The sequence below is a fragment of the Purpureocillium lilacinum genome (assembly GCF_023168085.1).
Source record: "Purpureocillium lilacinum CBS 284.36 DNA, scaffold_3, whole genome shotgun sequence".
In the NCBI taxonomy this organism is placed as follows: Eukaryota; Fungi; Ascomycota; class Sordariomycetes; order Hypocreales; family Ophiocordycipitaceae; genus Purpureocillium; species Purpureocillium lilacinum.
The window spans coordinates 3,535,627-3,557,376 of NW_027072113.1; the positions used below are offsets into that span (position 1 = coordinate 3,535,627).

The following is a 21,750-nucleotide window of genomic DNA, read 5'->3' on the forward strand; positions in this document are numbered from 1 at the left end:
CCCCCGCAGCAGCTGCAGCACGCAGGCATCCAGGGCCCAGCGGGGCACGAACAGCTCCTTCCGTCCCCCAACCCCACACCGTCTCTGAGCTCTCCCCAGTCCGCCAGTCCCCCCCCCCCCCCCCCCCAGCGTGTCTCTCTCTCACTCACTCTCTCTCGCTCTCGCTCATCCTCCTTCTCAGCAAGTGAGCGAGTCTTGTTCATCACGCATCCAGAGGCACTCGAACCCCCCCCTCCCCGCCCCCCCAACGACGACGACGCCCGCTGTGAGTCGACACTTTGCAACCCTGGAGCTGATGCCCGCCACCGGACCGCGGGGACCAACGGCGGTCCCCATCCATCCTCCTTCACTCCGCCGCCGTCTCTGCCGTGCAATGCTACATGTACAATGTCGACTCACTGGCCATACCCATACGGGCATTCCGGCCAGGACAGCGCTTACCTGCCCGCCGCCCGTTTCATCCGGCGCTCCCTTCCCGAGGGCAGTGCGCGTGCCTCAACTGACTAGCAGCCCAGCGGCCAAAGAACACGACGACGGCCCGTGGCATGTCATGTGCCGGCGCTGGAGATAGTGCGGTGCCGCCTTTGCCTGTTGTCGCACCTCCCGCCTGCCCACCTGTTCCTGCATGCAGATCCCTTCTCCAATGTAACTCGACCGTTATAGCACTTGGCCGCGGGCAGAAGGCCGGGTCGGCCGACACCACGACGATGCCTGCATGCAGCACGCCGCCCAACATGCATATCTCTCCGTCCGTTGGGGACGTTCTGGAATGGCCGACTGTGGAGAAGCTGTCCGCCTTTGTTTCGGACACGCCTTCGACAGGACCCGTCCGTCGTCCAGAACCGGGCCATGCATGCATGGCTACCGTCCCTTCCATTAGTCGTACCTGTGTTAAACTTACTCGATCCAACCGGGGCGTCTAGGGGCACCTTTCGGCATCCCAGACAGGTATCGCCGTGGACCGGGCGACCCTTGATGTCGCAGCAGACCCCGTGATCCATAGTCTTTTGCTTTTCTCGTCGCTCCGCCACGTCGGGGCAAAGCTCGCTTTGAGTCATGCGAAATCGGAACCAAGCCTGAGGCCGTGTCTTGCAAGCCTCGAGGGCTCGGGGGCCCCTTCCACCACCACCATGGGTTTTCCTTATCTTGTCAAAGTGAGAGGCCACCATGGCTCCGCCGCTTCATTGGCCCCCCCCCCCCCCCCCCCCCCCCGCGGCGCCCGGGGCCCCACCTCCTTCTCTTCCTTGCAGCTTGTCGTTGCTTCTATTCCTAACTACAGCCCACTTGTCGCGTCTGCTTGCTGACTACGTACGGAAGAAACCTCCCATATATCCAGTCAAGGAGGCGAGCCAGTCTATGCCTAGCGCATGCGAGGCACTATGACGCTGCCGCAGCGCTGTCAACGAGTTGGGTCGGGTAGTAGGTGTTCTTGCCAGCTCGGAAAATTATGGCACCTAGTGGCCAGACTTGATTTTGGCCGAGCCATATGGTCATGTACAACAGTGAATCCAGGAAGCTGGACGACTTGACAACATGTCCAAGTTCGCTCCGGCAATCTTGACGCGGCGTGCCGTGCGGGAGAAGACGCCTAGACAGGGGCATGCATTGCTGTAGTATCTACCCTAGTTCGATATCCACTGGAAGACGGTAACCGCAGTAGTGTAGACCATGGCTATGATGCCTAGCACCATCAGAGCCACGTCCAGAGCCTTGGCCGAGCTTGACTCTGCTGCACCTTTGTAGTGCAGATACGCAGGGTATATGTAAACCAGCGGAACGCAGGCGAAGCTACCAATGAGCGCCACGAACTTGTCCAGGTCCGTGGCACCGACCATGCCGATGGCAACGCATAGGGCCATTACCGCTGCCCGAATGGCATTCTTTTTCCACTTGATGGCGGTGCTCTTCTTGCCAGTTGCCCGCTCGCCAAACAAGGACGTCTCAATGATGCGCACAGCAGGGAAGAGCTGCACAGGCTCTCCCCCAAGGACGGCCAGCGAGTACAGAAACTGCACGGCATTGACCAGAGCTGAATCTTGAGGAAAATTTGAGATGACCTGGATCTTGGTCCGCTCTCCAAAGGTGGCGTAGCACAAGGCGCCGACGGATGTGAAAATGATTGTAATAAGGAACATGACAAAGTAAAGGAGAGGCCCGAAGTGCTGGGGCTTCTTCATGCTCGACTGGATCGGCAGGATGAGGCCGATGCCCTCGAACGTGAAGATGGCTGAGCCAATGGTCAGGGTGAAGTCGGAAGGGTTGAACAAACGAACCGACGGCTCCATTCCGCTTCGAGCCAGCGTCGAGATATCGAAGTACCAAATGTAGACAAGTCCTACCAGGATAAACACATCCGCCAGCAGAGCCACGAGGCCCAGCTTCGAAATGTTTCGAATGAGTGCCAAGGGGACGAGGGGCACGAGCTGCAGAGCAATGAGACCGGGCACACCCAGACCTGGGCCGTGCCGGCCTTGAGTCACCGCATCCAGGAAGGCCCACAGATTTTCCGCGGTGAAGATGAGACCGGCGCAGACGAAGCCGAGCTGGGACAAGGCGATGGAAGCGAGGACGAGGCCGCGGAATCGGGGCCCGACGATGGCCGCGCCCAACTCGCCATATCCTCCACCGTACTTCTGGCGACAGTCGAGCAGTAGACGAAAACAAACGCAGTTGATGAGTGAGACAATGACGAGCGTAAGCGAGGAGAAAAGTATCCCGCCGTTGCGGAAAGCCTTTGGAAGGAACATAATTCCTGTGCCTATGAATGCCTTCAAAAGAGTGAAGAAAGTCTTCACGGTGCTGGCATCTCCGGCTCGGCCTTGGCGCCGGGAGCTCCTGCGGTGACCCAGCGATGGGCGAGGAAGGAGAGGGCGCCGCTCGCCGTCCCCACCATCCTCGCGCTCGTCGATGGCTGATTCATCCTCGGACGTGTCAGCATCCTCCAGATCCTCGCCGGCGAAACTGCCGTAGAGCTCGAGGAAGTCAACAAAGTTCTTGGCTACGACGAGCGGCCCGCTGAGGCGTCTTTGCCGGGCCCGACGCTGCAGGTGCTGGCGCCGGAACCCACCAGGTTCCCGCTGCTCCGGGTAAGAGAGCTCGTCGGCCGGGTGGAGTCTGGGGGACGGCTGGTGAGAGAAGGTGGCAGCTCGACGAAGCGAGTTGGCGCGAGCCTTGATCTTGTACATATCGCGGTGAATGTCACCCCCCTGTAGCTTCAATGAGGACTCGGCAGGCTCGCCACCGGCGGCCGACTGGTCCTCGCCACCGGCATCAATGCTAGAGGCTACAGCGGACACGGGCTGCGGCTGGTCCTCGAGTGCAAGCGGTGACTGTACGGGAGATAGCCGCTCCGTGGGCTCCGCACCCAAGCTAGCCTCGGGGTCGGCCGAGTAGCCATCTGGCAGGAAACGATCAAGGATGGCGGCTTGTCGTCTGCTGTGCCCGCTGCCCACGCTGCCTGGGGCGAATGGGTCGCTTTGGTCGGCCATGCTGGTAACGGATCTGAAAGAATGACGGTAGGGAGCCTAGGGAAAGTCTAGTGGAAATCGTCCTCGAAGAAACCTGGCCCAGCCTCGGCAATGGCTGTCCAGGACCAGGAAGAGTGATAGGAAACGAGTAGAGTGGAAGATGCTCGGGCCATCACAGCCGACGGCTCTGGGGAAGTGAGAATGTCTGGTTCGTGCAGATACGGCGAAGATGTGCAGTCGACCAACTTGTACTGCTCAAGGCACGGGCAGGTGGTGGTTGGAATCGCCAGGAGCCGGCGAGCCACGTCGGGGAGGATTGTCGAGATGGGCCAGCGGCGGCGGGCAGCTGAAACTCTGCTGCTACCTGAGCGGTCTAAGTGGAGAGCGATGGATGAAGTCAGATGGAGACTCTGGGTTGTGGACGGAGAGAGCCCACCCGGATCGGAAAAACCATGATCGCCCGAAGGACCACCGGAGCGCCGCCACACGTGAGATGCGTGAGCCAGGCCGTTCATAACGTAACATACCGGATTAATGTCTGGTACTATGTTTATTCACAGCTTGAACCCAAGGAATAGATAGATGATTTTATACATCATTTTATAGTTTAACGATTATCCCTTCCTTTTGTTTTAGAGTAGTCTTATTTTCACACACGCATTTCTCTATTTTCACACAACTCCGCTGCCAAGGCCCGTACAGCCATTAAGAGCCCCTGTCACGAGCGCTAAAAATAGGCCTGCCGGGGTGCTACAGTGTCATTCCAGCGGCCTGCGCACGTAGCCCGCTGCAGCAACTGAAGGCATGGCGGGCTGCCGGGCTATAGCAGACAATTGAGGCCATCGCGGGCTGCTGGGCTGCAGCAGGCAATTGAGGCCATCGCGGGCTGCACGGGCTACAGCGCAATTAAAGCTATCGCGGGCTGCTAGGCTACGCGGGCTGCAGCAGGCAATTGGGGCCATCGCGGGCTGCTGGGCTGCGCGGGCTGCAGCGCAATTGAAGCCATCGCGGGCTGCTGGGCTGCGCGGGCTGCAGCAGGCAATTGAGGCCATCGCGGGCTGCTGGGCTGCGCGGGCTGCAGCAGGCAATTGAGGCCATCGCGGGCTGCTAGGCTACAGCGCAATTGAAGCCATCGCGGGCTGCTGGGCTGCGCGGGCTGCAGCAGGCAATTGAAGCCATCGCGGGCTACTGGGCTGCACGGGCTGCAGCGCAATTGAAGCCATCGCGGGCTGCTGGGCTGCGCGGGCTGCAGCAGGCAATTGAAGCCATCGCGGGCTGCCGGGCTGCGGGCTGTAGGCTCGAGATAGTGTGGCACTGTAGCCCGGTCTTGGCGGTGCGACGTGTGTGAAAATAGAGAAATGCGTGTGTGAAAATAAGGATACTCTTGTTTTATCTCTATAACCGGGACAGGATATCATCTAGAACCTGGTCGGTTGTAGCGGAGCCGCCGAGATCGGGGCTGAGCAGCTTGCCAGCCTCCAGATTAGCATCCACAGCTGCATAGATTTTCGCCGCGGCCGCTGGTTCGTCGAGAAACTCGAGCATGAGGGCAGCACTCCTCACGGTTGCGATCGGATTGGCGATTCCTTTGCCCATGATGTCCGGGGCGCTACCATGGCAAGGTTCGCCCATGGCAAAGCCCTCGCCGACGTTGGCGCTGGGAACCAGGCCGAGACTCCCTACGAGCGCAGCAGCACCGTCAGAGAGGATATCACCGTATAAGTTTGGCGCAACAATGACGTCGTAGTCCTCGGGTTGGCGGAAAAGCTTGTACACCATGGAGTCGACAATCTGGTCCTCCACCTTGACCGAGGCGTATTTGGGGTCTGCAAGGGCCCTGTTCGAGGCTTCGCGGAAGAGCCCGTCGGTCTGGGACAGAACATTGGACTTGTGGGTGACCGTGACGAGAGGAGACTTGTGGATGCTCGGCACACCCGAATCACGAATCTTCTGGCGGCGAACGGCGATATCACCAGCCATGGCCGCGATGCGGAAGGACGCTTTGTCGGAAATACGCTTGATGGCCTCGGCGACCTTGCCGTCGGGGCCCTCGTACGTCTTCTCTTGCTTGACGTAGAGGTCTTCGGTATTCTCGCGGACAATGACCAGGTCAATGGGTTTGGGGGCCGTCATGACGGTCTTGACGGGGCGAACATTTGCATACAGGTCGAGGCGCTTGCGGAGGGCGACAATGGGAGACGAGTAGCCCTTGACAGCATGGGTCGGGGAGCTGACGGCGCCGAAGAGGGCACCATGACATTCGTTCCGCAGCACGTCGACGGTGGCATCAGGGAGCGCACTCCCAGTCTGCTCGAAGGTCTCGAAACCCGCCTTGAGATCGACGAAGTCGAACTTGAGGTTGAGGTAGGAGGGAAGGGCCTCAAGGACACGCCGGCCGGCGGGAATGACTTCCTTGCCGATACCGTCACCGGCGATGAGCCCTATTCTAGTACGTCAGCCCTGTCATGGGTGGCGCAGCGAGAGGTGAAAGGGGGACCAGATGGCGCCTTACCGATCTTCAGCGTTCGAATTGACATAGTTAACGGCCCGCCGAGTGGTTACGAGGTAACGAACTGGCAAAGCCTAGCTGCGACCGCGTCTAAGCTAGAGATTTAAAATGGGTGGGCTGACTTCATGATTCAGGGTGAGCCGAGTATCGGAGCCACATTAAAAATTCCTGATGCCGCAAGAACTTATAGCATAGGGGAAAGTAAAGCTATTAAGCCGGGCGCCGGATTATCTATTATCCCGACTTATACGCTAGCTATAAGTACTAATAATATTATATTTTATTAGCTAGCTAATAATAATAATATTATTTATATTATAGCTTATAGCTTAATAGCTTATATATAATTATTAAATAAATATATAAAAAGTATTAATATTATTATTAATATTAAATAAGCTTAAAAAGACTATTTAAGGATAAGAGTAAGGAATTTATTAAAAAACTTAAAGTAATAAAAAATTAATATAAAGAATAATAAATTAAAAGTTAAAAATATAAGAAAAATTAATCTTATTATTAATACTATAAAGGAATTAAAAAAATAGCTAGAAAATAATATAAAAGGTTTAATAAAAAAGCTATAAAAATTATTATAATTTAAATATAAAAAAGTTAAATAAATATATATATATTAAGTTTTTTATTTATAATTAATAAATATTAAAGTATATTATTTATATTATTTATTTATATTATTTATATTATTTATTTATATTCTTTAAATTATTTATTTATATTCTTTATATTATTTATTTATATTCTTTATATTCTTTATATTCTTTATATTATTTATATTCTTTATATTCTTTATATTCTTTATATTCTTTATATTCTTTATATTATTTATATTCTTTATATTCTTTATATTCTTTATATTATTTATATTCTTTATATTCTTTATATTCTTTATATTCTTTATATTATTTATATTATTTATATTATTTATATTCTTTATATTCTTTATATTATTTATATTATTTATATTATTTATATTATTTATATTATTTATATTATTTATATTATTTATATTTAATATAGCTTATTAAAAAAAGTATTATTTAATTATATTTAAAAATTATTTTAAATTAAATTTATCCTTTTTATTATATTTAAAGTATAATAATATTAAATACCTTATTTTTATTATAATAAATAATTAAAATATAACCTTTATAATTAAATTAAGTTTATTAATTATAATAATTTAAGATTAACTTTAAAATATAAATAAATAGTATTATAAGATTTTATACTTTAAATTATATTATTATTATTAATATTAAATAAGCTTAATTAAAGTATTTAAAAATATATTTACTAAAAACTTTAAAATAAGTAAAATATTAATAAAAAAGGTCTTTATTATAAAGTTTAAATATAAAAATAATAAATATTACTTTTATTATTAAGATTATAAATAATTAAAGTAAAAGCTAAATATTAATTAATTAATTTAATTTACTTAATAAAAAGAAATAAAAAATAAAAATAAATAAAGAAAAAGTAACTCTTATAATAATTAAAATTACTTAATAATATAATTAAGTATTTATTTAAATAAAGTATAAATATAAATAATTATATATAATTAATAAATTATAAAGAATTATCTTAGTTTTTATAGCTATTTTATTTAAAGTTAATATAAACTTATTAAAGTTAAATAATAATTATTTTAATAAGTTTATATATATTTATATTAATTAATTAAAGCTAATTAATATAAATATAAAGACTTCTTTTTTATATTATTTTTATAGCTATTATTAATATAATAATATCTCTTTATTATATTTTTATTATATATTTATTTCCTTAATAATAATAAATTAAATAAATTATATTATTAATATTAAATAATTATATTATTAATATTAAATAATTATATTATTAATATTAAATAATTATATTATTAATATTAAATAATTATATTATTAATATTAAATAATTATATTATTAATTTATATAATTATTTATAAAAATTTAAAGTTTTATATATATATATATTATATATAATATTAAAGTTCTTAAATATTAAATAAATATAATTATATTTTAAATCTTATAATTAAGAAATATATATATTATATTAATTAAAGAGTTAATTATTTATAAATATATATATTTACTTATTAATTTAATAATAATTAGGTTATATTAATTTAAAGAGAATATATTTAATAAAATATATTTAATTTAAAAAGCTTTATTATATATTAAAGTTATATATAATATATAATAAATAAAAAGTATTAAAAGTAAAATACTTTATTTAAACTTTAAGAAATTAAATATATAAATTTATAAATATAAAATAAAATAATAATATATTATTAATATAAAAAAGAGAGATAAAAGTAATAAAATATAAAGAAAATAAAGAAATAAAAATATAAAAGATAAAAAAAGTAATAATAATAAGTAATATTATATAAATAAAATAAAAAAGTCTAGTTATATAGCTATTTTATATTTTTTTAGGTCTATACCTTACCTCTATATCGCGCTAGCTATTTTTAGTATATAAGTATAGGATAATAATAATACGCTAAAATATACCTTAAAATCTTAATTAAATTATATTTTTATAATATAATTATTATACTATAAAGTTAATAAAGTAACGAGAAGGCTTAATTCCTTTAAAAATATATTTTTAGAGGAGTGCTAGGGGTATAACTATATTTTACTATATATATAACCCGTCTCTATATTTCTAGGTCCGCGCCTTATTACTAGCCCGCGCTAGCTAATTTTAGTATATAGGCATAGGATAGTAACGCTATACTATAATATATGCCGATATCTTAATTAAATTATATCGTTATAATATAGCTATAGCGCTATAGCGTTAATAAGGCTTAAATCGCTTAAAAAACGCATTTCTATAGTTTCCCTATAATATTATTATATTTAGATATATATTATTCTATTCTAGATCCCTCCGCTAGGCTAGCTAGCTATACTAACGCCCGTAACTATACCTTTATTACTATTAACTATATCTACTGCCTTTAACCTTATCTACCTTAATTATAGCGCTAGTAAGGCCTAAATTACTTAAAAAACGTATTTATATAGTTTCTTTATAATATTATAATATTAAGGGTATATTCTTCCGCTTTAAGGTCTATATATTAAGTCCCTTAATTATATTAAGCTCTAGGCGTAATTAAGGTTATAGCTATATAGCTAAGATAACCTTATCTTATAAGGCTAAGGTAAATATAGCCTATAATACTATTAAGGTAGCCTATAATACTATTAAGGTAGCTTATAATATTATTACTATAGTTTATAATATTATTAATATAGTTCGTAATATTATAGACTAGCTATAAGTAATAATGCTATTATAAGCCTAGCTATAGCTATCTTATAATCCCTTTATAGTCTATAACCCCTTTAAGGCTAGCTATAATGCCTATAAGCTCCTTAAAGCTAGCTATAATACTTATAATGCCTATAATAGCTATAAAAGCTTATCTTTAAGCTCGAACTATAAGTAGTTATAATAGATACTTAAGTTTAAAGGTTAGGTCCTTTAACTTATAGTCTAATTAAGTTAATAGCCTTAAGCCTTACCCCTATCTTTACTTTAAGTCTCTTATAAGCTCTAGGTCTGCCTCGAGCCCTAGCTTTATTATATAATATCGGCTTTAATATTATTATTATTAATATTATTAATAATATCGTTTTTAGCGTCTTTAATAAGCTTAAGGTATTAAAGGACCTTAAGCTTCTTATTAGCGATATCGAGGCGTAGCTAGCTATAGCTATTAGTTATAACGCTAAGGTTATAAACGTTAAAGTAACTATCTTTAAGGTTCTATTAATAGTTAATAAATAGGCTTAAAAGTAAGGTATTTAATAATATAAAGAAATAAACTAATAGCTTTTTAAGTTATTAATAAGTAATAATTTAACTTTAGCGAAATAGTATTTCTTCTATAAGGTATTTAAAGATTATATAACTATAAGGTAAGCTATATTAAAGCTTAAAGTTATTTATATATACCTTTAATAATTAAGGCTTATATTAATTAAATATTATAATAAAGGTAAAGTAATATTATTTAACGAGAAAGTTAATTATTAAGTATATAAGTTAATAACTTAACTTTCTAAGCTATATTTATTAAATATATTTATAATATTACTTTTACTTAAATCTAATAGCTATTTAATTATATTTACGAGACTTATTTATAAATATTATAAAAAGAGACTTATAAAGCTAAAAGAGGTTTATTATATTTATTAAAAGATAGGACTTTATATTTATATATATAATCTTAACTAAACTATTAGTCCTTTAGCTAAAGTTATAATACTAATTAATATAATACTTTATTTATTATTTATATTATAATATATACTTATTTTATATATATTATAAGATATACCTTTACTTATAGCTAAAAGTCTTAATAAAGGCTTTCTATAAGTCTTTAAAGGTATCGTAATTAGCGATATAAATAATAGCTTAAAAAGCCTTATATATCCCTTAATAGTTATAGTTATTATTAGCTAAGTTAGTAAAAGTCTCGAGACCTTCTTATATTTATTATATCTACTCGAAATTAAGCTTAGGCTTAAAAGGCTTATAAAGGAGGTTTATAAATAGGCTATTAAATAGATTAGGGTTCTTATTAGCGAGGTTCTCATTAATAAGGTTATTATAATTATTTTCGTCTTTTTAATAAGAGTTAATTTTACTATATATATTAATTAATAAGTAATATATATATAGCTATTACTATATATTAAGAAATACCCTTATAAGGGCTATATAAAGAGCTTATTCTTTATCTATAATAATAATCTTTAAGGTAGGTATATCGAGGCTTTTTTATAGGTTATTAAGCTATTTAATAAGTTACTAAAAATAATACTCTTTTTCGCTATTAATAAGGCTAAAGGTAAAGTTTAATAAGCTCTTTTAATCTATAACGCTAATAACCTAAAAGAAAGGTATTTTAAAGCGGTTAGTTTAATATATATTATCGAGGCTAAGAACCTTAAGGAACTTCTTCTATATCTTATAATATTAAAAGTAAGTCTAAAAGATAGCTTTAAGATAGTCTTTATTATTAAGTAATTTACTAACTTTAATGCCTTTAGCTTCTTTAATAGCTTTAAAGATCTTAATAAAGGCTTATATAACTATAAGGCTATTAAGATATTATTTCTTAATAATTTAACGATTATTATAAATATCTTTTTTATAAAAAAAGCTATAATCTAGATTAGCTTAATAGATAAGGTTAATTATCTCTTAGGCCTATAAGCTACGCTCTATATTAAGCTCTCTCTCTTTCTCTTATTATATAGCTATATACTAATAATAGATAATATAAATAGATAGATCTAAAGATTACTTATAATTATACTATCCTTTAGCTACTTTATATACCTATTTCTAGTTAAAATCTTTAATAGCCTTAATAATAACTTTAATAAAGTAATTAAGCTTTTAAGTTATAATCTTATAGATACCTATACTTTAAGATAGTCTCTTTAAGCTATAATTATATTAAAAGATAATATAAAAAGGCTTAAAGATATTATTAAAGTTATAAGGCTTAGTAAATAAGCCTTTAATAAAGGTAGCGCTATTTTCGCGATAGAAATCGGTTAAGAAGATAAAGAGCTCTTTAAATATATCGAAAAGAGGTAATAGCAGTAAGGGAGGGATAAGTAAGCTAACGAAATTATCGTTAACTACCTTATCTATATTAAAATATCATTAGTTAGCTTATTAGCGTTATAGCCTATAAGAGACTTACTAGGCTCGTTAATAGCGGGCTATAAGATAGCAAGAGGGTTAGATAGGTTAAGAAGAAGGTTAAGATCTATCTTTAGAGCTAAGGGCCTATAAGAGGGCTATTTAATAGCTTTATATAGCGCGATATAGTATTAAGAGGCGTTAGCTATAAAGGCTATATAGTTACCTATTACGCGGCTACTTTATAACCTCTTATTTTATAGGCTCTTACTTAGACCTATAGCTATATACCTTATTTTACTATAGCGAGCTAAGCGGTATAGGATTAATTAGAAATTAATTATTTATAGGGTAGGTTATATATATAGTAAAATATAGTTATGCCCTTAATACTCCTTTATTTTTATAGTTTCTTTATAATATTATTATATTTAAATATATATTATTTTATTTTAGATCTTTATATTAAGCTAGTAACGCTTATAATAATACCTTTATTATTATTAACTATATTTATTGCCTTTAATCTTATATACCTTAATTATAGTATTAATAAGGCTTAATTCGCCTAAAATATATTTTTATAGTTTCTTTATAATATTATAATATTAAAGGTATATTCTTTTACTTTAAGGTCTTTATATTAAGTCTATTAATTATATTAAACTTTAGGTATAATTATAGTTATAGTTATATAACTAGGATAACCTTATTTTATATAGCTAAGGTAGAAATAGCTTATAATACTATTAAGGTAGTTTATAATACTATAGGCTAGCTATAAGTAATAGCGCTACTATAAGTAATAACGCTACTATAAGTATAGCTATATAATAGGTCTTATTTAAAAACGATAAAAACGACTTACTTTACTAACTTAATTTAATATTAAAGAGTTTAAAGTATAATAACTCTTACTATATTATTAATAAAAATATAATATAAATTATTTTCTATAGATTACTAATTAATAAATTATATTTCATTTTTAAAAAATTATTTATAGCTATATATAGCTTAAAAATATATATTTTAATAGGTATTTTATACTTTAAGATATATACCTTTACTTTTTAAGCCTTAAATAAAAAATATAATTATTAAGAAATATTTAATTTAAGATTTTACTTTTCTATAACTTTACTTAATAACTATATAAAATAAAGGATTTTATTTATATTTATTATAAAATAAATAATAATAAATATTAAAGTTTATATATCTTAAAGTATAAAATAATATATAAAAGACTATTAATAAAAATATTTATAACTTAATATTATATAAATAAAAGAAATAATTTTAATATTTAATATAATACTTATATAAAAGATATTAAATATTTATATAGCTTTTAAAGTAATTTTAAATAAATTTTAGATTTATTATTAAATAAGTAAAAAGTAAATTTATTTAAAAGTATTTTAATATATAATATTTATTTTTAATCTTTTAATGGATTTTTTTTATATTAAAAATAAAATAAATATAAAACTTAATAAAGTTTAATTTATATATAAAAATATTATATTAAATATATATTAATAAAATATAAAGTAAAATTATTTTTTATTAATAATATACTTTTCCTTTATATTATAATATAATATTTAAGAATATTAAAAAATAGTTAATATATTAATATATTATTATTTTAAAAAAAATAATATAAAAATATAAAATTTAGGCTATATTATAGTATTTTTAATATATTAATATCTTATATACTTATAGAGTAATAACGGTTTAAATAGTATTAATAAAGTCTAGGGTAAGTATAAAGTACTGTTTTATCGTTTCTTATTAAAGGTTATTATAGCTATTTTATAAGAGAGCTATTAATTTAACTTATAACTATCTCTATTTACTTATACCGCTAAGTATATTAAGTAAGCTAAGTAGCTATTAGCTACGAGCCTAGCTATTAACTATAGCTAAGCTAATACCCCTTACGTTAACCCTTATTAAGCCGGACCTATATAAATACGTATAGCTTTAGAGATATACTATTTAGATATTACCCCTTTACTATTTAGATATTAGCTCCTTTATGCTAAAGGCTCGCTAAGGGCTAAATATTCTTAGTAAACTAAGGTCTATTATATAAACTAGCTATAAACCCTTAGTATACCTAGAAATAATAGTATATAGTCTACCTCGCTATATAGTCTATCGTAGCTTTATTTTCTGCCTATTATATAATATAAAGCTACTCTCGATACTATAAGTAGTTAATAATAAGACTAATAATAACCTTTACCTCCCTATTAGCTAGATTAAGCCGCTAATAAGAGTAGATATACGCCCCTTAATATACCGCTATAACGATATCTACCCTATATCTATATAAAGATAATATAATAGGCCTTATAGTATATACCGATAGCTCGATAAAGCTATTATTAAAGCTTACTTAACGTTAATTAATATTATATATATAAGTATAATATAGATATAAAGGGGGATAGAGCCTATTAATTAATATAATTATAGAGGTTATTATAAATAAAGAGGTATATTTATATAAAATAGTTATAGCTTAAGGCATTATATATAGACTATTATATAGCTTATATAACTAAACGATAGAGTTTAAAGTCTAGCTTATATACTATCTTTAATACTTTATAACTTAATCTTCTTAATATCTCTAAAATTATATATTATAATATAATATAGTAATAAGTAATTAAGAGATACTTTTATTCTTTATTAAAGTAAGTAGCTTACCTTTTCTATAGCTATTATTATTATAGCGCTTATTATTATACTTTTATTATAATATTAAGTAATAATAATATTAATATTAACGTTAATAGCTATAAGTATAACTATAGCTATAATAGCTATACCTCTTCCTATAGTTAATATTATAGTTTCTCCCCCTTTAACTATATATATTAACGATATTATATTTCTATCTTTTATTATTATTGCTATACTTAAGGCTTAAAGAGATCTTAATATAACTCTAGCTATAGCCTTATATATAGACTTAATATAGAAGGTTAATTCTATAGAGTTAAGACGAGCTACCTCTATTCTTAATAAATAAGCTATTACTATACTAAGAGGCTAATATAGACTTTCGCTATTATAGTATCGGGCCCTTATTGCCGCTATTAAGGCTACCGCTAAAGGGGCCCTTACTGCCGTTACTAACGCCTTTATTATTGCCGCTAGAATAGTTACGACGAGGATATAAATAAATCTAAGGTTATTTAAATTAATAGAGGATCTTTAAATAATACTATAAGATATAAGTAAGTATAACGCTAAGGGCTTAAAGGAATATAAGTTAAACTTTATATTATTAAATATATTATATAATTATTAAGCTTTTTTCTTTAAGTAAATTAGATCTATAATAATTATAAGACTTAAATATAAAATAAAAGTAATTAAGTAAATTAAATATTAAATAGAAATAAAAGTAAGTAATAATTAATAGTATATTTATATAATAAGTAAGTAATTAATATAAATAATCTTAATCTTCTATATAATATAGGTAATATTAATATAACTAGGCTTTTATAGGTAGTTAATATTAATTAATTTAATATTAAGATAATTAACTTAATAATTAACCTTCTTAAGACGCTTCTTAACTTACCTTTATAGATTAACTTAATTAATATCCTTAATACGTTATTTAATATTTTATCTTCCTCTTTATTTAAAATATATAATCTATTTACTTATTAGCTTATTAAAACCCTAAGGGCTATTTCTATATTTAATATTAATAATAACTTTATCCTTAAATCTAATATTATTAATAAGTTTAATATTATACTTAAAATTAATATTAATAATAACTTTAAATCTAACGCTATTAATAAATATAACGTTATATATATTATTATATATAAAGCTAATAATAAGGTAATTAATATAAAGCTAGCTAATAAGAAGCCTATCGCTAAGACTATAACTAATAACGACCTCTTTATTAACGACCCTCTTTTTACTAATAATACTATTAATAAAGACCCTCTTTTTATTAATAAACTTATTATTAATAATACTATTAATAAGGATCCCTTTATTAATAATATAATTATTAGCGACTATATTATTAATAATTATATTACTAGCGATTATATTATTAATAATAAGCCTCTTATTAACTTCCTTAATATAAGACTTATTATTATAATCGATTTAGACTATATTATAAGGAAGCTCTTATTTCTATTAATATTATTACCTCTCTTTAATATATATATTAATATACTTAACTACCTATAAGGTTTTTATTGTAATAATAATATAAGACTTATTATTAAGTCTAATTATAGCTTATATACTTTTACTTATAGTATAATAGCTATAAATATCTACTTTATTTATAACTAAAGTAAAGAGTATACTTTAATAAGTATTAAGGTCTAAAGGCTAGCGTTATAATATATTAACTATTTATATATTATTATTTATAAAGCTAGCGAAATAATAAGCTAAAAGTAATATTATTATATTTATTATAGCTAATATAACTATAGATTATCGCTTAATCTATTAACTTATAATATTTATCGTTAATAGACTATAAAGTAAAAGCTTATAAAATAAGATCTTATAAAGATAGCTATAATTATTATATAGGCTATAAGTATATATATTTATAACTATTTAAAGTACGATAAGCTATATAAGATATATTTCTATATATAGGATATATATAATAACTATTAAGAGATTAAATTATAGATCTTTAATAGCTTAATAATAGCTTAGGTATTTATTTAGATACTTTAAGGTATATTAAACTCGCTAAAGCTTAAATATTTTATTAAATATAATAATAAATAGCGTATTAAAGCTATTATATAGATATATCCTTAATATAAAGAGATATAGAAGAAGTTCCTTAAGGTCCTTAATCTCGATAATATATATAATATAAATTAATATAAGCTATACCTTTTCTAAGTTATTAAGTTATTAATATAATAAATTAACGTAATTTAATTAACTTTACTTTTAGCCTTATTAATATAGAGAAAGAAAAAGGATATTAATAGCTATATTAATAACTAAATAATATCTATAAGATAATTAGAGCCTTAGAGCTAGGGGTAATTATTATAGATAAAGAGGTCGCCTTAAAGAATATACTTTAAGACCTTTTCCTTTAATTATAATAATAGCTCTATATTTTCTATATTAATATTAATATTAAGGCGAGGATCTATAAGCGTTTTAAAAGCAATAGCGTTAATACTAACTTTAATAGCGACTCTAATAGCGACTTTAATAGCGACTCTAATAGCGACTCTAATAGCGACTCTAATAGCTTAGATACCTCTTCCGCTAATCGTATTAATATAGCTTTTCTTCTTAAGGAGGTAGATTGAGGATTTCTATCGCTACTAGTTAATAAGTTAATATAGATAGCTAATAGAATATATAATACTTAGAAATAGGTTATCTTTACCTATATAAAAGATAACTTTATTATTATATAGATAGCTATAAAGGAGGTATATTTACTTTATTAATATAATATCCTTTAATATATTATTAAAGAATATATACCTTTATAAGAGTAATAAGTAAAGTATTATATCGATAGGTATTATAATTTTAGCTAATATATTAATAGCTTAGCGAAAAGCTCTTATAAGACCGTTAAGACTTATATATAGTCTATTAAAGTAAACCTCCTCTATATCTTTAAGGTAATTACTTTAATAATTTAAGACTATAAGCTTAAATATACTTAAGTAATAGCTAAAATAGCTATAAAGCTTCGAAACTATTATAATAAGCGTAAATAGCTTAAGAATATTAACTATATAATATCGTATAACGCTATATAACTAATTTACTCTTAATACTATTAGCTATTAAAGAATTAAGCTAGTTAATAGCGATAGCTATAGATCTTATTAAAGTATATAAATACCTTTATAAATTAATATAGCCTATTATATATATATATTATTAAGTAGCGGCTTATCTCTAAGATAATGCTTAAAAAGGCTAACGTAATCCCTTATTAATAGCTTAAGAAACCCTTATATATAAAGTAATTACTTCTATATATCTAAGAGCCTATAGTAATATAGTCCTATCGTAGCTAGCTAAGGATTCCTTAAAATAGTAATATATTACTACTTTCTATACTTTAAATCCTTATTAAGACTTTTAATCCTCGATTAAATATATAATAGTTATTATAATGCTATTAATAATAAAGCAATTAATGCCGTTAGCAATAAAGCAGTTAACGTCATTAATAATAGAGCAGTCCAGGGCAGCCTAGCGCAAGCAGTCAACGCCGCCGGCAATAGAGTAGTCTAGGGCAGCCTAGCGCAAGCAGTTAACGCCGCCGGCAATAGAGCAGTCCGGGGCAGCCTAGCGCAAGCAGTTAACGCCGCCGGCAATAGAGCAGTCCGGGGCAGCCTAGCGCAAGCAGTCAACGCCGCCGGCAATAGAGCAGTCTAGGGCAGCCTAGCGCAAGCAGTTAACGCCGCTAGTAATAGAGTAGTCCGGGGCAGCCTAGCGCAAGCAGTTAACGCCGCCGGCAATAGAGCAATCCGGGGCAACCTAATATAAGCATTCAATACCGGCAATAGATATAGAGCAGTTAAGAGTAGCTTAATATAAGCAGTCAATAGAGTAGTTAACGCCTTTAGCAATAAAGTAGTCTAAGGCAGCCTAGTCTAACCTATCTATACCGTTAAGAGTAGCTTACTTAAAATTATAGCTATAGAATAAACTACCTAAACCTTAATATTTACCGGGACTATTTATAGTTTAAAGCTAATAAGCTATTAAGCTAAGAGTTACCGCTATAGCCTTTAGGCTTAAGTATATAGACGAGAAAGAGAATATAAAGTAGGTAGCGATAAGAGATAGTATATTAATAGTCTAGCCTATATATAAGTACTAGCGAGCCTCGATCTAACCTTAGATTTAATCCATTAGTAAGGGACGAGATATATATCGCTTTACCGTAATTACTTTACTTTAGACGTAAGTAATAGACCTCTTAGCTTAATAAAGCTAGAAGTTAATTATATAAAGGCTACTATTAATGTATATATATAAATATTAAGTATCGAGGCGTTAAAAAACCTTTTCTTTAAAAGCCTATAATATTTATAAAGTATATTTAAACCTTAAATAAAATTAATTATTTAATAGCCTAGAGTTATATTAATCTTTAATATTAATCTCTTAATAATTAAATATAAGCTCTTATTATATTATACCTTTAACGCTTATATTATATAACTTAATAGCGTCTTTAATTTATTTATTACTTATATTATAATTAAGTATTATATCATTATATTAAGCTATATAGAAATATAATAAAAAGGAAAAAAAATATCTTAGCTATAAGGCCTCGCTCTCTCTCTCTCTTCTTTAACTATTCCTTTAGAGTAGTCTTATTTTCACATACGCATTTCTCTATTTTCACACAACTCCGCTGCCAAGGCCCGTACAGCCACTAAGAGCCCCTGTCACGAGCGCTAAAAATAGGCCTGCCGGGGTGCTACAGTGCCATTCCAGCGGCCTGCGCACGTAGCCCGCTGCAGCAACTGAAGGCATCGCGGGCTGCCGGGCTGCAGCAGGCAATTGAAGCCATCGCGGGCTGCCGGGCTGCGCGGGCTGTAGCGCAATTGAGGCCATCACGGGCTGTACGGGCTGCAGCGCAATTGAGGCCATCGCGGGCTGCACGGGCTGTAGCGCAATTGAAGCCATCGCGGGCTGCTAGGCTGCGCGGGCTATAGCAGGCAATTGAAGGCATCGCGGCCCGCGGGCTGCAGCAGGCAACTGAAGGCATCGCGGCCTGCGCGGCTGTAGCAGCAATTGAGGGCATCACGGCCTGCTAGGCTAGGGGCTACGGGCTCGGCCAGACAGTGTGGCACTGTAGCCCGGTCTTAGCGGTGCGACTTGTGTGAAAATAGAGAAATGCGTGTGTGAAAATAAGGATACTCTTCCTTTAAAGTCGCTACTTATTTTACTTAGTTATTTCTATATAATATTAATACTATAAGGTAGTAAATATAACTTATAGTAAAAACCCTATTCTTATTATATAACTTTACTGCCTATAAAGCTAATAACGTCCCTTTTATTATAACTTTCCTTGCGCTTAATAAAGGCTTATTAAGTAATAATACCCGCTTCGAGACCTCTAGATCGACCTTTACTATTAATACCGTTATAGCCTCTCTTTCTAAGCGTAGATAGAGACTATAATATATAGAAAAATCGATCTTAATTATTATTACTACTAGTAGTATAGCTCTAATCGCTATTACTATTTCCGCTACCTCTTAAGACGCTATTCTTTAATCTCTTATTGTCGTAAATCTCCTTTATAATAGCGAGGTAAAAGCTAAGTTTAATAAAGTAAGATATTACGTAATAATGAGTTTTAATAAGGTAAGAGAGATAAAGAATAAAGATAGCTAGCCCTTATCTTACTATACCTTTAGTTCTATCGTTATTATTACCTTCTTAGTATTATTAATATATATAAGTAAATTAAAAGATTTAGGTTAAAGATATATATTAATGCCGCTAGTAAGGGATATATTATTAAGGTCTTTTATTAAGCTTATATTATATTCTCTTACTTTCTTTATTTATATATTATATTAATACTAGAAATTAGATCGTTTAAATTAACCCTTAATATATACTTAAACTAGCTTATTAATACTAGCTATATTTACTTATATAATAGGAGTTAAACTAGCCTATAATACTAGCCTTAACTATAATTAAGCTAGCTTATAATACTAGCCTTATTATAATTAAGCTAGCCTATAATACTAGCCTTAATTATAGTTAAGCTAGCCGATAATACTAGCCTTAACTATAATTAAGCTAGCCTATAATGCTAGCCTTAACTATAGTTAAGCTAGCCTATAATACTAGCCTTAATTATAGTTAAGTTAGCTTATTAATATTAATCGTTTTATATATATATATAACTAAATTAATATATCTTTTATATAGTTAAATAGTTAAATATATTATTACTATTTAAGGTAATTCTAATAGTCTTTAAAAGGAGTTATTTAATCTAGTAGTTAAGACCCTTATTAATTACTATACCTTATAATAATATTAGTTAATCCTTAATATATTCTTAAAAAAGTATAAAATAATTACGGTAATTAATCTTTATAACTCTAGGGTATATATAGGCTTATAGGATAGTAATTAAGCTTAAGACATATAATTATCTATCGTTAGATTAGGTAGTTAAAACTTAATATATCGTTAAGATAGCTAATAAACTAGCCCGGTAATAATAATATATTCTAGGCTAAATACTTTTATTAATTAGGTTCTTATACCTATTTAATATCTCTTTTTAGCCCTCTTTAGAAGATTAAGCTATAAGGGCTATAAGGTTATAAGGTTATCGCTATATAGCTAGTAAAAATGACTTTACTATTATTCTTTATATTATCTCCTTATAGCTATTAGCTATAAATAGATAGGTTAGATAATATATTAAACTACCTATAATTCGAGTCCTCTTAGTAGCTTATATATATGCTTTTTTATATATATATAAGGTAGCTATATGCGGGCTATTAGGTATAGACGGCTAGTAAGCGCATAAGGCTATCGCCGCTAGCTAGCTAGCCGGTACCTTAGTATTATTAGTAGTATTATAGCCGCCCTACCCGCGGCGGCGCTATAGCTTATATAAGCGGCGCGGGGACTGCCGGGATCTCGTGCCTTAAGTATCTAAGGATCTTTGCCGTTAACCTCTGCCGTTAACTATGCCGTTAATATGCCCTTAACTATGCCGTTAATATGCCCTTAATTATGCCCTTAACTATGCCCTTAACTATACCCTTAACTATGCCCTTAACTATGCCCTTAATTATGCCCTTATTAAACTATATGCCCCGTGCCTCTTCGTGCCGGCTGCCGTGTATCAGCGCAATCGTTTAGTAGTTAGGCTATAGGATATAGTGCGCCCCGTCTCGAAGACTATTGCCGCGCGGCTAGGTAGCTTAGCGGGCCCTTAGCATAAAGGAGCTGATGTCTAAATA

At 33.6% G+C, this 21,750-nt stretch overlaps 2 protein-coding genes across 2 annotated transcripts; both read right to left on the bottom strand.

The window, feature by feature from the left end:
* Positions 1 to 1,622: 1,622 nt before the first annotated feature.
* On the bottom strand, positions 1,623 to 3,488 carry PLICBS_004643 (uncharacterized protein; the record flags this gene model as incomplete). Its single annotated transcript, XM_018325993.1, has 1 exon — positions 1,623 to 3,488. One exon carries the CDS (start codon positions 3,486 to 3,488, stop codon positions 1,623 to 1,625), a length of 1,866 nt encoding a protein of 621 aa, XP_018175745.1.
* A 1,374-nt stretch (positions 3,489 to 4,862) lies between these two features.
* Positions 4,863 to 6,004, bottom strand: PLICBS_004644 (homoisocitrate dehydrogenase; the record flags this gene model as incomplete). Its single annotated transcript, XM_018325991.1, has 2 exons — positions 4,863 to 5,908; positions 5,980 to 6,004. 2 exons carry the CDS (start codon positions 6,002 to 6,004, stop codon positions 4,863 to 4,865), a joined length of 1,071 nt encoding a protein of 356 aa, XP_018175743.1.
* Between the last annotated feature and the right edge of the window lie 15,746 nt (positions 6,005 to 21,750).